Consider the following 13,926-nt stretch of genomic DNA (forward strand, 5'->3'; position numbering starts at 1 on the left):
GAAGAGATATAAGGGATGGTGAGATCCACCCCCCCTGCCCAATGGTTGATAGCCATTGCCTATGGCATTACTCTTCCTTATAGTTTCACCATTCCCCTCCCACTCTAATGGAAAGGAAAAAAAGAGGTCAGGGGATAGGGGCTCAATCACTAGTTGACGTGAATCCTGCCGAACTGTCCAGCATGGTGGATGAATACTGGAAGGAACCGATTCAGTGGCTCTCGCTCCATCTGGCTAGGGTTGAAGAGAGGAAGATGGTGGATGAGCAGTCAAGTAAAGCCCAACACCTCCAACAAGAATCTGGGTTAGGGGTTGTCCTTCATTTTTCCTAATCATGGAGAGACAATGAAAGGTGCAAATTGGTTGCTCGATTTGCGAAAAATCTTTTAAATTAAGTTACACTACTACAAGTCTACGACACCAAAGCAAGAATAATGAAAAAATGACAATCAACTAAAGCATAAAATTAAAGAAAATTTCAATAATTTCATTCAATACAGATTTAAAAACCATTATAATGAGTATTAACAAGGGAACATGGAAAACCCTAGGTCTATTTCCGATACCAGATGAATTCATTACATTAAAAAAATATTTAAATCTAAAATAAACCCAAATAAAAACCTTAAACTAAATTGGATCCAAATGAACTGGGTCCTTTTGGTCTGCTCATGCATCAAGATCGCACTCTCACCCGGACTTGCTAGGTCCGACCCGCTTACACCCCTCAAACCTTCATTGTCTGATCTACGAATCTAGCGGCTGAGATTCCCCATGTCACGCTCTTCCACGTTCCATGTGGGTACCACCACAATAGCCCTTGCCATCGATCAAGGATCTCTATAGTTAAGATGATAACCTCATCCGAAGTATACGAGCGTGGCTCTAGTGTATCCAACTAAATGACAAGGCCGGGTCAGGGTTAACCCGGACCCACCCATATAACTAATAACTGGGTTCGAGTTTGAGTTTTATCAGTTCACGTAAATAAAATCCCAAACCCGAACTTGCATAAGTTTGTAACTTTATTTTTATTAAAAATATAAATAAAATAGGATCAGGTACTCGACAAAAAAAACTGAGTTGGGTCAGTTACCCAATAAAAATCATGATCCAAACCCGGTCTACATATTTCTCGGGTCGGGTTCGAGTCGACCCGCATACTATTCAGGTCCACACTTTCCATGCCCATGAATTCGGGTTCGGGTCAGGTTGGGTATCCAGTACAAATCGGAACCTTGAGAGCCCTACTGGCCGAGATATCCGTTTCTGCCCTTAGGGTTTTAGCCCTTTACCGAATAAGCTTGGCGGCTGAGCTTCTGCTGCGTCGTCTCTCTCTCTCTCTCTGCTCCGATCCCGTTAGGGTTTCTCTGGTACGTCTTCTTCTCCTAAACCCTAAGAATCCATCCTTTCATCTTCACAATCGGTTTGAGGAATCCTTGTGTTTCGATTCCTCAGGACCGGTCTTTCGTTTTCCTCTTGTTGAAGAAATGGTTCTGGGGTTTCTCCTTCTCTTCGTTTCTTCTCTCCAGTCTCTCAAATGATGCTTCGAGAGATATAATTTAGAGATTTTGTTGTTTTTTTTTTTCGTTTTTCCTCTTGTCGATTGCTGGAATCGTGGATATTTGTTGTTCGTTTACAGCTGAAAATACGACGCTCATTTGGATGATCTCTCTGATGGTGGATTACTTTGTTCTTTTGGGTTTTTTCAGGGCTCGGGCTGAAGGTACTGCGGGGAAGTCGGCAAGATGAGGTATTCCGATTTGCTTTCTTCGCCTGTTTCTCGATTTAGGGATTGCTTGATTTGGATTGTGGGGTGTACGTTCGTGCGTCATGGATTGCTATCGGATTTTTTTGGATTCTGTTGTTTTTTCTTCTTTGAAAATTCTAGTGTGGAAATGTAGTCTAAAGAAGAAGAAAGTTGGTTCACGTTATCTTGACATCCAATGTCCATGGGCAGTGACGATAATAAGACTTTTAGGTGAACCGGTTGGTTGATCCAGATGACTTTGATGCAATTTTACTGGTTTTGTGATGCTTTCGTTTATCATATTTTTTTTCTTTCTGGGAATACGATGTTGGAGTTTGGTAGAATGAGTGCATTGTGGATCATTTAGGGAGATTTGGCTGTTCCTGGAGTCCGTTGAAGTTTTCCTTCCTTTTCTTTAGTGTTTTTTCGGCAACAACCTAATTTGCTATAGTTGAGGATGGCATCTTGTTCTTTTTTGTTGGTATCATTTTTGGTGTTTATTCATTCAGAATATTGAATAAATTGTGTTTTTTGCACAATTTGGTCGCTGTATATCCTGATGTTCTGGAAATTTGTGTGGTGGTATGGTTGAGAAGCTAATGAATGGAGATAGACACTGGTGTTGTTGAAACATGTCTATTTGTGTTTTTTAGATTTTGTTCAGAGTGTTGTGCTGGTTACCCAGATATGTGCCAAGTGCATTCATAGATGATATTTGTGCAGATGTGCTAGCTACAATAAATCAACCCATATTTATCATGCTTATTTTTTTTTTGATCTCTTTCTTCTCAGCCTCACTTTTTTTTTTCATCGTTTTTTATTTATTAAGTTTTCTTCTTAGCATCACTTGAGTCTTGACTTTTTTTGATAGAATTCCCATCCAATTATGTTTATTCAATCCTTTTGCATAAAATTTCATACACACATCGCCATTTGTTGATAAGTTGTGAAGAGTTTAGCAATGGATAATCTCTTGAGACCCCATCTAATAAGTGGAAGTTTCGTTAAATTGCGATATACATACTTAAATAGAGGCTTGCAGGACTGGATATGCCTGTAGAATTGCAAGTTGAAGTGGAAACATGAAATTTTGGCTATAGTTAAGGAGTTGAGTGTAGAGTTACCGGAAGTGCCCTTGGAAGTGGGGAAGTGCGTTTCGGAAGTGCTTCCGAAACGTGCTGGGAAGCACACCAAAAAAATGGGAAGCGCGCTTCCTCCTTTTTTTCATGTTTTTTTTTTATATTTTTATTTATTTATTTTCTGTTTTGGGATGAAGGCGTAGTTGTTGTATTTATTTATTTTCTCTTTTTTCGCTTCCCCCTCGTTTCTTAGGTCGCTTCCGGTTCACTTCCTAGGTCGGTTCCGACACGATTCCTGGTTCGCTTCTAAGTCGTCCCACGCTTCCCGCTTCCTAAAATTTTTAAAGTGCCTCGCTTCCCGTATCACTTCCCTCTCCCACTTCCTCGACTGGCAACTCTGGTTGAATGTCAACCTACTTGATTTCGCTGGTTGTAGAACTTGGAACATGTAGATACTATAATACGTTTTCATGTAAAAAGCGTATAGGTTTTGATAAACTTTAGGAAGGCTTGATGAAGTTCAAAAGAGTGTCAAGACTCAAGACCAAATCTGTTAAGGGTGTTGGTTCATTGGGAGAATACTACTTAGCTGAATAACCTCTAATTTTATGCTATGTTGGGGTAATATGGTGTTTTCCAGCACAGGTGAAGGCCTTGATCCATGGTAAGCAGGGGCAGCCTAGAAAATAAGGTGAAGTGCAGAAGTGGTTGTATCAAGTTTCCTGTGTATACAAGCATAGGTTGCCAAATTATGGCTTCTTGGTTATCTTGATTGCTAGAATTATATGACTGATCTTCTGGGTTGATTACCCATTTTCGTACGGGTTCTGTAACTGGTTTATGCATCAAATCATGTAAATATGTTGTGGAGGAGATGAATCGAGATGTTACCGTCTGAGATATTATTGTCTTCATGCATTTGTTGCCTAGTCGAAGTAGCAGCAAGATAATAAAGGCTGATTTTGAGGCTAAGGATTGCAGATTATGATTTATTTAGAGCCTTGGAGCCTTGGAGCCTTGGAGCCTTGGATTAAAGAGTTAAGGAAGAAGATTGTAGGTTTTAGGATTGAGCTATGGATTTTTGGAAGCTGTGCATTAAAATGTTTAGAAACAAAACATCTGAATAAATTACTCGATAATCTAACAGTTTATCCATAATGAAAAACAATAATAACTTTATAGCTTCATGAACCTGATTGAATGTGCTGAGAATGTCCTGTTGATCTGGTAGCAATTATTAGTGCAACTTTAACCCACCAAGCTTTCTTTTTCATATGTGGGTTTCCTTGGTTATGCTTATGCTATTATAAGTCAAGTGTTATCACATAAATATGTAGTGGTTGATAATGAGCTATGTGGTCAAAAGCGCTAGGTGGTGCGTAGTCGGTAGACTCTTAAAAAGACTAGTCAGTACCCCAATTAAAATATAAAAAAAGTACACAAAATATACATAAAAGTATGTTTAATTATTTTACCAATAAGATGTTTTTATTGTACAAGTACAAAATTACGCATGCTTTCACAAAATATAGTAATATACATATATATAATTGTGCACAAAATATATATATATCTATATATTAAAATTATTTATAACATATTCAGTATAATCAACAAAATATGCTTTCAACCTTTCACATATAAATAACATATTACATAATTCATAATACTAAACATGATTTCAGGCTTTTATAGAAAAATTCACCAGAAACAAAGTAACACACATATATAAAAAACATAATCAATTAAAATTAATTGTGCATGCTTTCGATGTTTCTCAGAAAAAATCCTAAAAGCAAAGTAGCACACACACACACATAAAATAACTAGTAATGATTTCATGGTTTCACAGAACTAATCACACACACATATATAATTATATACAACAACAACTACGCCTTCATCCCAAAACAATTGGGGTCGGCGATATGAACCAAAATAGAAAATCATTTTGGGTCTTCCACACGAATCCTTTTCCTCCAATCATTTCTATCCAATGCCATGTCCTCGGTGAGGTTCAAAGCATTCATATCCTTTCCTATCACCTCCATCCATGTCTTCCTAGGCCTACCCCGACCTCTTTTAACTAATATATTTTCCCATTTCTCCATCCTTCTAACTGGAGCATCATTAGGCCTTCGCCGAATATGTCCAAACCATCGTAAACGATTCTCTCTCATCTTATTTTCAATGGGTGCAACACCTACCTTCTTACGTATCTCCTCGTTTCGAATCTTATCTTTTATTGTATTTCCACACATCCATCTCAGCATACGGATCTCAGCTACACTCATTTTTTGAATATGATGTCTCTTGGCAGCCCAACATTTCGTACCATATAGTAAAGTGAGCCTAATAGTCGTCCTATAAAACTTTCCCTTCAACCGCAATGGCATTCTACGATCGCACAACACTCCAGTTGCACTTTTTCATTTCATCCACCCAACCTTTATCCTATGATTTACATCTCCATCAATTTCTCCATACTTTTGAATGATAGATCCCAAATATTTGAAACAATCATCCACCGGTATTTCTTGCTCACCAAGCTTCACTACACTCTCATCACTACTTCGTTGCTTACTAAACCGACATTCCATGTATTCTATCTTACTCTTACTCAACTTAAAACTTCTTGCTTCCAATGTCTGTTTCCATAAGTCTAACTTAACATTAACCCCAGCTCTAGACTCATCAATCAAAACAATATCATCAGCAAACAACATACACCACGACACATTTTCTTGAATTGATCTCGTAAGCTCATCCATCACTATAGCAAATAGGAAAGGGCTTAAAGCAGATCCTTGATGTAACCCAACCGTTATAGGAAAATTGGTTGTTACCTCTCCACAAGTGCGGACATTGGTTACTACTCCTTCATACATATCTTTAATTATACTAATGTACTTAAGAGAAACACCTTTCTTCATCATTGTCCACCAGAGAACGTCCCTAGGTACTCTATCATATGCCTTCTCCAAATCAATAAAAACCATATGCAAATCTTTGTTCCTCTCTCTATTTCTCTCAATAAGTTGTCTAAGAAGATGTATAGCTTCCATAGTTGATCTTCCAGGCATAAAACCAAATTGATTTTCCGATATCATGACAACCTTCTTCAACCTATTCTCAATCACCCTTTCCCAAAGTTTCATAGTATGACTCATGAGTTTTATACCACGATAGTTTGTGCAATCTTGTATATCACCTTTATTCTTATATAGATGCACCAAAGTACTCTTCCTCCACTCATTAGGCATCTTATTTGTCCGCCAAATATTGTTAAAAAGATTTGTAAACCATTCTAAACCTTTCTCTCCCAAGCATTTCCAAGCCTCGATAGGTATACCATCTGGGCCAACTGCCCTTCTTGATTTCATTTTCTTCAAAGCCTCTGCAATTTCTTTCTTTTGAATCTTGTGCATGAAGTCACGATTCATCTCATGAAAAGGAATGGACAAGTCTCCAAGATCCTGAGCATGCCTTTCATTAAATAGCTTATCAAAATAATCTTTCCATCTCTCCTTAATCTCTTCATCTTTGACTAAAACCCTTTGCGTTTCATCTTTGATACATCTAACCATACCCAGATCCCTCGATTTTTTATCTCTCATCTTTGCAAGCCTATAAATATCCTTCTCGCTCTCTTTGGTATCCAACTTATCATAAACCTCCTTATATACCTTATCCCTCACGTTCCGAACTACTTTTTTAGCTTCCTTGTTTGCTATCATATACTTCTCCAAATTCTCATTATCACGACTCTTACTTAGATTTCTATAACACTCTCTTTTAACCTTAATAGCTAATTTGACATCCTCGTTCCACCACGATGTATCCTTACCTAGCGGTGCACCGCCTTTAGACTCACCTAATACCTCCTTAGCCACCTTTCTCATGCCACCCGCTATCTTATTCCACATTGATTCCGAATTCTCCTCGAGACACCAATCAACTTCCTTAACTACCTGCTCTACAAACATTCCTTGTTTAGCTTCTTTCAGTGCCCACCACTTAATTCTAGGATCTATCATATGTCTATCCCTTTTGCGGCATTGTCTAGATCTAAGATCTAAAATTAAGACTCTATGTTGTGTAGCTACACTTTCTCCAGGTATAACCTTACAATCGATGCAACAACCCCTATCTCTCTTTCTAACTAGGAAAAAATCTATCTGGCTCGTATTAACCCCACTTTTAAATGTTACTAAGTGAGACTCCCTCTTCCTAAACCAAGTGTTTGCTAAGATCATATCATAGGACAAACCAAAATCTAAAATCCTTTCTCCACTTTCGTTTCTTTCTCCTATACCATAACCTCCATGGATACTCTCAAATCCATCCCTACTAATGCCTACATGCCCATTATGGTCACCGCTGATGAAAAGCCTTTCTCCATAAGATATCCCTTGTACTACTCCATCTAAATCTTCCCAAAATTGACGCTTAATGAAATCATCTAAACTTACTTGAGGTGCATAAACACTAATAATATTAATAATATCCGTACCTAATACTAATTTAATAAGTAAAATCCTATCACCCTTCCTATGGACCTCAACTACATTATCTATAAACTCACGACTCATAACAATCCCTACTCCATTCCTATTCCTATTTATTCCTGTATACCAAATCTTATATCCCCAAGGTTCTATCACTTTTGCTTTCTCACCTACCCATTTGGTCTCTTATAGACATAAAATATCAATCTTTCTCCTACACATAACATCTACTAACTCTACCAACTTACCAGTTAAAGACCCTATGTTCCAAGTGGCTAACCTAATTTTATGGTCTTGGACTAACTTCTTTACCCCCACCCGCCCAACAAAGTGAGGGAACCCTTGCCTATTTGACACCCCACCCGGGCGCCGGTGTGACGCGTCGCTTCCGGGTGACGACCTAGCAACCCTTGCCCATTTATCACTGCCTTCGGGCCTATAGAGTACAGCGCGTCGCTCAGTAGGGAATGCCCCAACGAAATTCTCATATTGGTTCATATTCATAGGGTATGACTAAGTTTTTATGCTGGCTGTCACAGGCCTACCGCAACCCTCCTCCTTTATCCGGGCTTGGGACCGGTAGTGTATAACTAAACAGTTATACACAGGCGGAGTTACATATATAATTATATATATACAAAAAAAATAACAAAATATATAATAATAATAAATGACTAAACTTCCCTTGTGCTTAGACGGAGGCAGCTTAGTCGCCGACTAGATGCCTTAGTTATCAAAATTGGTACCTTTTAAGGTACCCACCTAGGAATTGCAAATCCTAGGCGTTTTACTTATGTCTAGACTGACTAGGCGGACTAGTTGATGCCTAGTCAGTGCTTTTGACTACATAGATTATGAGATGGCATGACCATACATTATTTTGTCTAGTCTTTTAAGGTACCCACCTAGGAATTGCAAATCCTAGGCGTTTTACTTACGCCTAGATCGACTAGGCGGACTAGTTGATGCCTAGTCAGGGATTTTGACTACATAGATTATGAGTTGGCATGACCATACCTTATTTTGTCTAGTCTTGTTCTCAAAAAAAGGAAAAATTTGTCTAGTTCTATTGCCCCCAGTTAAATAGCTATCTAGATTCCGACGTTAGTTCAGAACTTCAGATCCAGATTCTGATTTGATTTGTGTGAAAAACACTAAAAGCAAATATGAATTAAACTTTCATGTCTGAAATTGATTCAGATTCAGTTTAATGAAAACTATTGATGTCCCTATTCCCCTTTGTCTGCTAGTGGCACTTGTACCAAAAGCTCTGGGATATTGCCATTTACTGCCTAATCTCTTTGATACCATATGACCACATCACTTTAGCCCCCTTGCCAAAACTTGTGGGGCCAGTTGTTTCTAAGAGATTTATTGGTGGGCTTACAGTTAATTGATGTCAAGATCAAGGTTATAAGTATTGTATCGTAACCCATATCAGTCGGGCCCAAAATAAGATACGTTTCGTATCGTAAAAAATAAAAAAATTTGGAAAAAAATATATACAAAAATTCTAAAAAAATCAGAAAACAGCAAAAATTCTAAAAAATCATAACACAAAGCAATGATGAAATGCATAAAATGCATCTATAAAATCACATATGAATCATTTATGTCTCTATGAGCTACATAATACATCATCAACCATCAACTATCTCACAAGAACAATGCAAAATATTAATAGGATTTTTTTACCTTAATTCACTTTCTTGAGTGAAAAAATTATGGAAATGCACTCTTGATGAAATCTCAAAATTCCTCTCTCTTTCCCATAGATCTGCCCCCAAATTGCTCTTATGACCCCTAAGATGCATGAATACTTCTCTAATGGCTTCTACACAAATGAGGGAGTCGGCCCTCAAGAGGTGTTTAAAACCCAAAAACGCGAAATTACTTTTTGGCCTTTTTTAAAGTGTGCTGACACAATATCCTATGATACACACTATACGAGTGTGTATCATTCCGTTTTTCTAAAAAGCAATGATACCTATCGTAAACAACATTGGTCAAGATAATGGAGTATGTTATATGAGTGATATTATCAGATTTGTAGTCTCCAACTTTCAATGAATTATGAATCATGATATTATCATGAAAATTTTCCATTTAAATAACATCTTTTACTCAATATCTGTTGTCTTCTCCCTTTTTTTCTTTGAGCTATTCATTCTTTTGGAATTGCTGAGATTTTGCGAAGATGTGCTCAAGAGAATGGTTATTTTAAGTTCTGCCTAGGAATTGGTTCATTGAGAAATTGAAGATACTGAGGCTTTTTTTTTTATATTCAATGCATTTCACCCATTTAGTGATCAGTAGTGAATCTCTTGTTTGTGTGAACGTAAATGCAGTTTGAGTGTTCTGGTCTATGTCACATGGGTGCGGGTGCGGGCGCGGGTGCGGGTGCGGGTGCGGGGATTCGGCACTTCCAAAAAACCCGGGTGCGGGGGTGCGGCAGGGGCAAAAATGTAATAAGTAATATATATATATATATATATATATATATATATATATATATATATAAAGGGGGTTGGGGAATAGGCGGGGTTTTTTTTTAAAAAGGGGGTTGGGGAATAGGCGGGGTTTTTTTTTAAACTTTGCAGCTGTCAGGCAGCTGCTGTCAGGCAGCTGCTGTCAGCAGCTGACAGGCAGCTGCTGACAGCAGCTGACAGACAGCTGCTGCAGCTGTGCTGACAGACAGCTGCTGCAGCTGTGCTGACAGCACAGCTGACAGCACAGCTGACAGCTGCTGTCAGCAGCTGTGCTGACAGCTGCTGTCAGCAGCTGTGCGTGAAAACTGAAAAACTTACTTTATGCTAGGCAGCTGACAGACTAGCATAAAGTTTTTTAAAAAAAAATTCGAAGCCCATTTGGGCAATTTTTTTTTTTTAAAAATGGACATTAATGATCCTGGGTGCGGTCAACGCACCCAGGATCGAGTTGACCGCACCCGGTGCGGCACCCGCACCCGCACCCGCGTCGAGTCGCGTCGACGCGGGTGCGGCACCCTCCTAGCCGAATCCCTGTGACATAGGTTCTGGTTAGTGGTATGTTGATGACATTTGTTTTCCCTAAGTAACTTTGCATGTTGCACTATGCTGAGTTCTAAATTGCTACCAGCATGCAATCTCAGAGTTGGTTGTATGTGTCTCAGTAGCGTAAGGATGCCTTGAATTTTTTTCCAACTGAAAAGTACGTAGGAAGAATCATGTTTTGCATCAGTAAGCAGAATGTGCAACTCAGATTTAGGGCATAAGCAAACCAAATTGCTCAAGATTCAGCTTGGTTCAACTTGTCACCAGCTTTCTCAGGCTTGCTTGTTGAGCCAGTTTTAGAGCTTTTAATGTTTAATGGGCCAGGGAGAAAGCAAGGTTTACTCAGCTTAGTTCAGCTTGTATAGGCTTGTTAAGAACTTAAGGGCATCTATGGCAGGTGTATTCACTTTATAACATATAAATCAGCACAGTCTAAGGGGTTGAGATGTTGGGTTGCATGGAGGAGGTTGGACATTTTTGTCTCCTCAGTTCTCAGTTTCATAGTTCTTTGTTTCTTTTTGACTTTGTTTTATAAATAGAATGAACTGGCTCAGGTTTGCTCAGTGGATGGCAATTCCAAACTTGAGCTTATGACAACTCAAGCTCAAGCCAAATCCTAGCTGGCTCTGGGCCTGCACAACCTGAGCCCAACACAAAAACACTTGGCCTATTAAGCTCATTTACCAGCTTTACCGAGTGTCATGCATTCACATGTGCGTGTGTCACTGCCTATCATGATGTGGGATTTGCCAGTTTACTCACAATTTCTTGCAGTTGCACACATACATTCAGTTGTGCATTGTGCCCCTTCACCCCTTCATTATACCTATAGTTTGCCACTTTCCTATTTCCTCTTTGGCTCTCATGTTCATGTTTGTGTTCTCTTTAGCTTTGCCACATCTGCCACTCTTCTCTCTCTCTCTCTTGCTTCATTCAAACCAATACCAAATGTACCCATGCTTGTGTTCTGGTTATGTAGGTCTTTTCAAAATTTCGGAAATCTCTACTGAGTTAGGCCTTGGGCCGAGTGCCTTATTCTGTTCCCTTTTTCAAGTATAAACGTATTCTTTTTTCTTGGATAGCACACTAAACATTTTATGATCCATTCACTGATTTGCAGTAAGCTCCAGAGTGATGCATTAAGGGAAGCTATCACTCAGGTGGTTGGCGAAGCAAGAGACAAAAAGCGCAAGTTCACTGAGACAATTGAGCTTCAAATTGGTTTGAAAAATTATGATCCACAGAAAGACAAACGTTTCAGTGGCTCTGTGAAGTTACCTCACATTCCTCGTCCAAAAATGAAAGTTTGCATGCTTGGTGATGCTCAGCACGTGGAGGAGGTATGTAGGTCAAGCCAACATTCTTGAGCTTGTTCTTGAGATGTCCTCAATCAACATAAGCTTTAGATTGATAGTGCACTTAAAACCAATGCTAGAAATTTGGTTCCAATGTGATTATTGAATATTGTTTGATTGATAAACTTCAGGCTGAGAAGATAGGATTAGATTACATGGATGTTGAAGGTTTGAAGAAGATGAACAAGAACAAGAAGTTGGTGAAGAAGCTTGCCAAGAAGTACCATGCATTTCTTGCATCTGAGGCTATTATCAAGCAGATTCCAAGGCTTCTTGGGCCAGGTCTTAACAAAGCTGGGAAGTTTCCAACCCTTGTTTCACACCAGGAGTCTCTGGAATCAAAGGTAAATGAAACCAAAGCGATGGTTAAATTCCAACTCAAGAAGGTCCTTTGCATGGGAGTTGCTGTTGGAAATTGTGGCATGGAGGAGAAGCAGATCTTCCAGAATGTGCAACTTAGTGTCAACTTTCTTGTTTCACTGTTGAAAAAGAACTGGCAAAATGTAAGTCTTATTTTATTGAATTAATTTATTTTCTGGAAGTGTTGAATAACTTTATTTTTACCTTTTGTGTTTGCTTTTTTCACGCTCTTCATATAATTGGTATTATACTGCACTAAAAGTGCTGGTTGGCAGTCAGACCAGGGATTTCAGCAATTGCTCGGATTTTCTGCAATGAGTTGTGAAACAAAATATTAGCTGCTTTTTTATTCATATAATGTTCTTGTAGCTTATATGTGTTACCACCATCATTATTATCACTCTTTTCATTGTTTGTGGTTGTTTGTCCATCATTTTCATCATTGTTGTTTTTGATGTTATTACAAAGTGCTGAAATTTCCACTTGTTGAGCCATCCTACCTCTCTTGGGCACTTGTACAAGAATAACATCTAAAACCCTATTAACTATATTTTTGGTGGCTTGAACTGTGATTTGTCCTTATTCTATGCACCTGATCCTTTTGTTATGCTTGTATGAATTTCTTAGTCAGACACTAAAATTTTTCTTTTGTTGGTTAATTAGGTGAGGTGCTTGTACCTGAAGAGTACTATGGGCAGGGCAAATAGAGTATTCTAAGCGGTGCATCTGGTCTACCACTGAGCAATTCCTTGGCTACTCGCACAGCAGCAAAAAAAGAAAAGTTTCTTTGCAGTTTTTGCACATTTTTATTATAGGTGAATCTGTTTGTTCCTGTTCCTGTTATAAATGATTTTTCTCTGAGAAACTATATTAGGTAGACTGCATTTCTTTTCTGTAACTGGTGTATCCAGTTTGAGCGGCACAGGATTAGTATGATATGTTGAAGTTCAAATATTGTTAGAGATTGGAATTTTCAAGTAGTCTATCATTTGTTGCTTGCATGATGCTCGTCTCATGATATTCGGTTCTCAAGTCTTTGTTGTTTTTTGTGACCTATATTGTTGTGAAAATTTTGCATATTATGTCTAGGGGAGAGATCTTATGAGTAGTTAACTGAAGCTATGATCATGTGATTGTAGTCATTCCTTGTCCAGGGACAACGAGTGCCATGAAAATTTCTGGACTTGGATATTGTTTTGATTCTCAAAAATGTGTATTTGTATGCGTCTGGCAGAATCAAGTGGGTACACCCCTCTATAGGACACGTTTGTTTCATCTGAAATGGTGGAAAAGTGGCCCTTTTTAGTAGGAAAACGAGCCTTTTCCTTATGCCTTGCAAGCTAAATACTTCAGTCATTTGTTGTGCACAAAATGATATGATGTAAAACTAAAATAGATCTAAAACATATATTACTAAACAAGCCTATATGAGCCAAGCTGAGCTGAACACTCGTTATTCATGTTTGGCTTGATGAGATTATTTAACGAGTTGGGACAAGCTCTTTACAATCTAAATACAAGTTGAGACATGAGTCATTGTGTTTCCCAGCTAGTTAATCTATGGGAAATGGTAGGTCAAATTTGTTGTGCTCACATGAAATATTGTAGATGTGCCATCCATTCAGAAATGTTTTTTGCTTAATCAATGATTATGTGCAAGCTTAACCTTGTCATCAATCATGCGTCAAAGTTGGTGATGCGCAAAGCTTAAAACTAGTCATTGAATTAGTTTCTTTACTTCTACGCTTCCGTTAACTAGATGGACGTACAACACAGAAAGGGAGGAATTGTTAACATGATTTTATGATTGAACATGTGTATGTATTGTTAATCAACGTTAAA

General features: G+C 38.4%; 1 protein-coding gene across 2 annotated transcripts; it reads left to right on the plus strand.

Moving 5' to 3' along the window:
- The first annotated feature begins 1,261 nt into the window (after nt 1-1,261).
- LOC149836150 (large ribosomal subunit protein uL1-like) lies at nt 1,262-13,116 on the plus strand. Of its 2 annotated transcripts, XM_090009018.1 has the most exons (5): nt 1,262-1,373; nt 1,713-1,753; nt 11,490-11,709; nt 11,856-12,227; nt 12,748-13,116. In XM_090009018.1, exons 2-5 carry the CDS (start codon nt 1,749-1,751, stop codon nt 12,799-12,801), a joined length of 651 nt encoding a protein of 216 aa, XP_089865144.1. In that variant the 5' UTR covers nt 1,262-1,373; nt 1,713-1,748; the 3' UTR covers nt 12,802-13,116. The 2 variants fall into 2 exon arrangements, with proteins under 2 accessions (XP_089865144.1, XP_089865143.1); XM_090009017.1 differs by lacking the exons at nt 1,262-1,373; nt 1,713-1,753 and adding an exon at nt 2,011-2,227.
- The last annotated feature ends 810 nt before the right edge of the window (nt 13,117-13,926 follow it).

This window comes from Nuphar pumila, chromosome 6, assembly GCF_984573655.1.
Source record: "Nuphar pumila chromosome 6, dmNupPumi1.hap1.1, whole genome shotgun sequence".
NCBI classification, from domain to species: domain Eukaryota; kingdom Viridiplantae; phylum Streptophyta; class Magnoliopsida; order Nymphaeales; family Nymphaeaceae; genus Nuphar; species Nuphar pumila.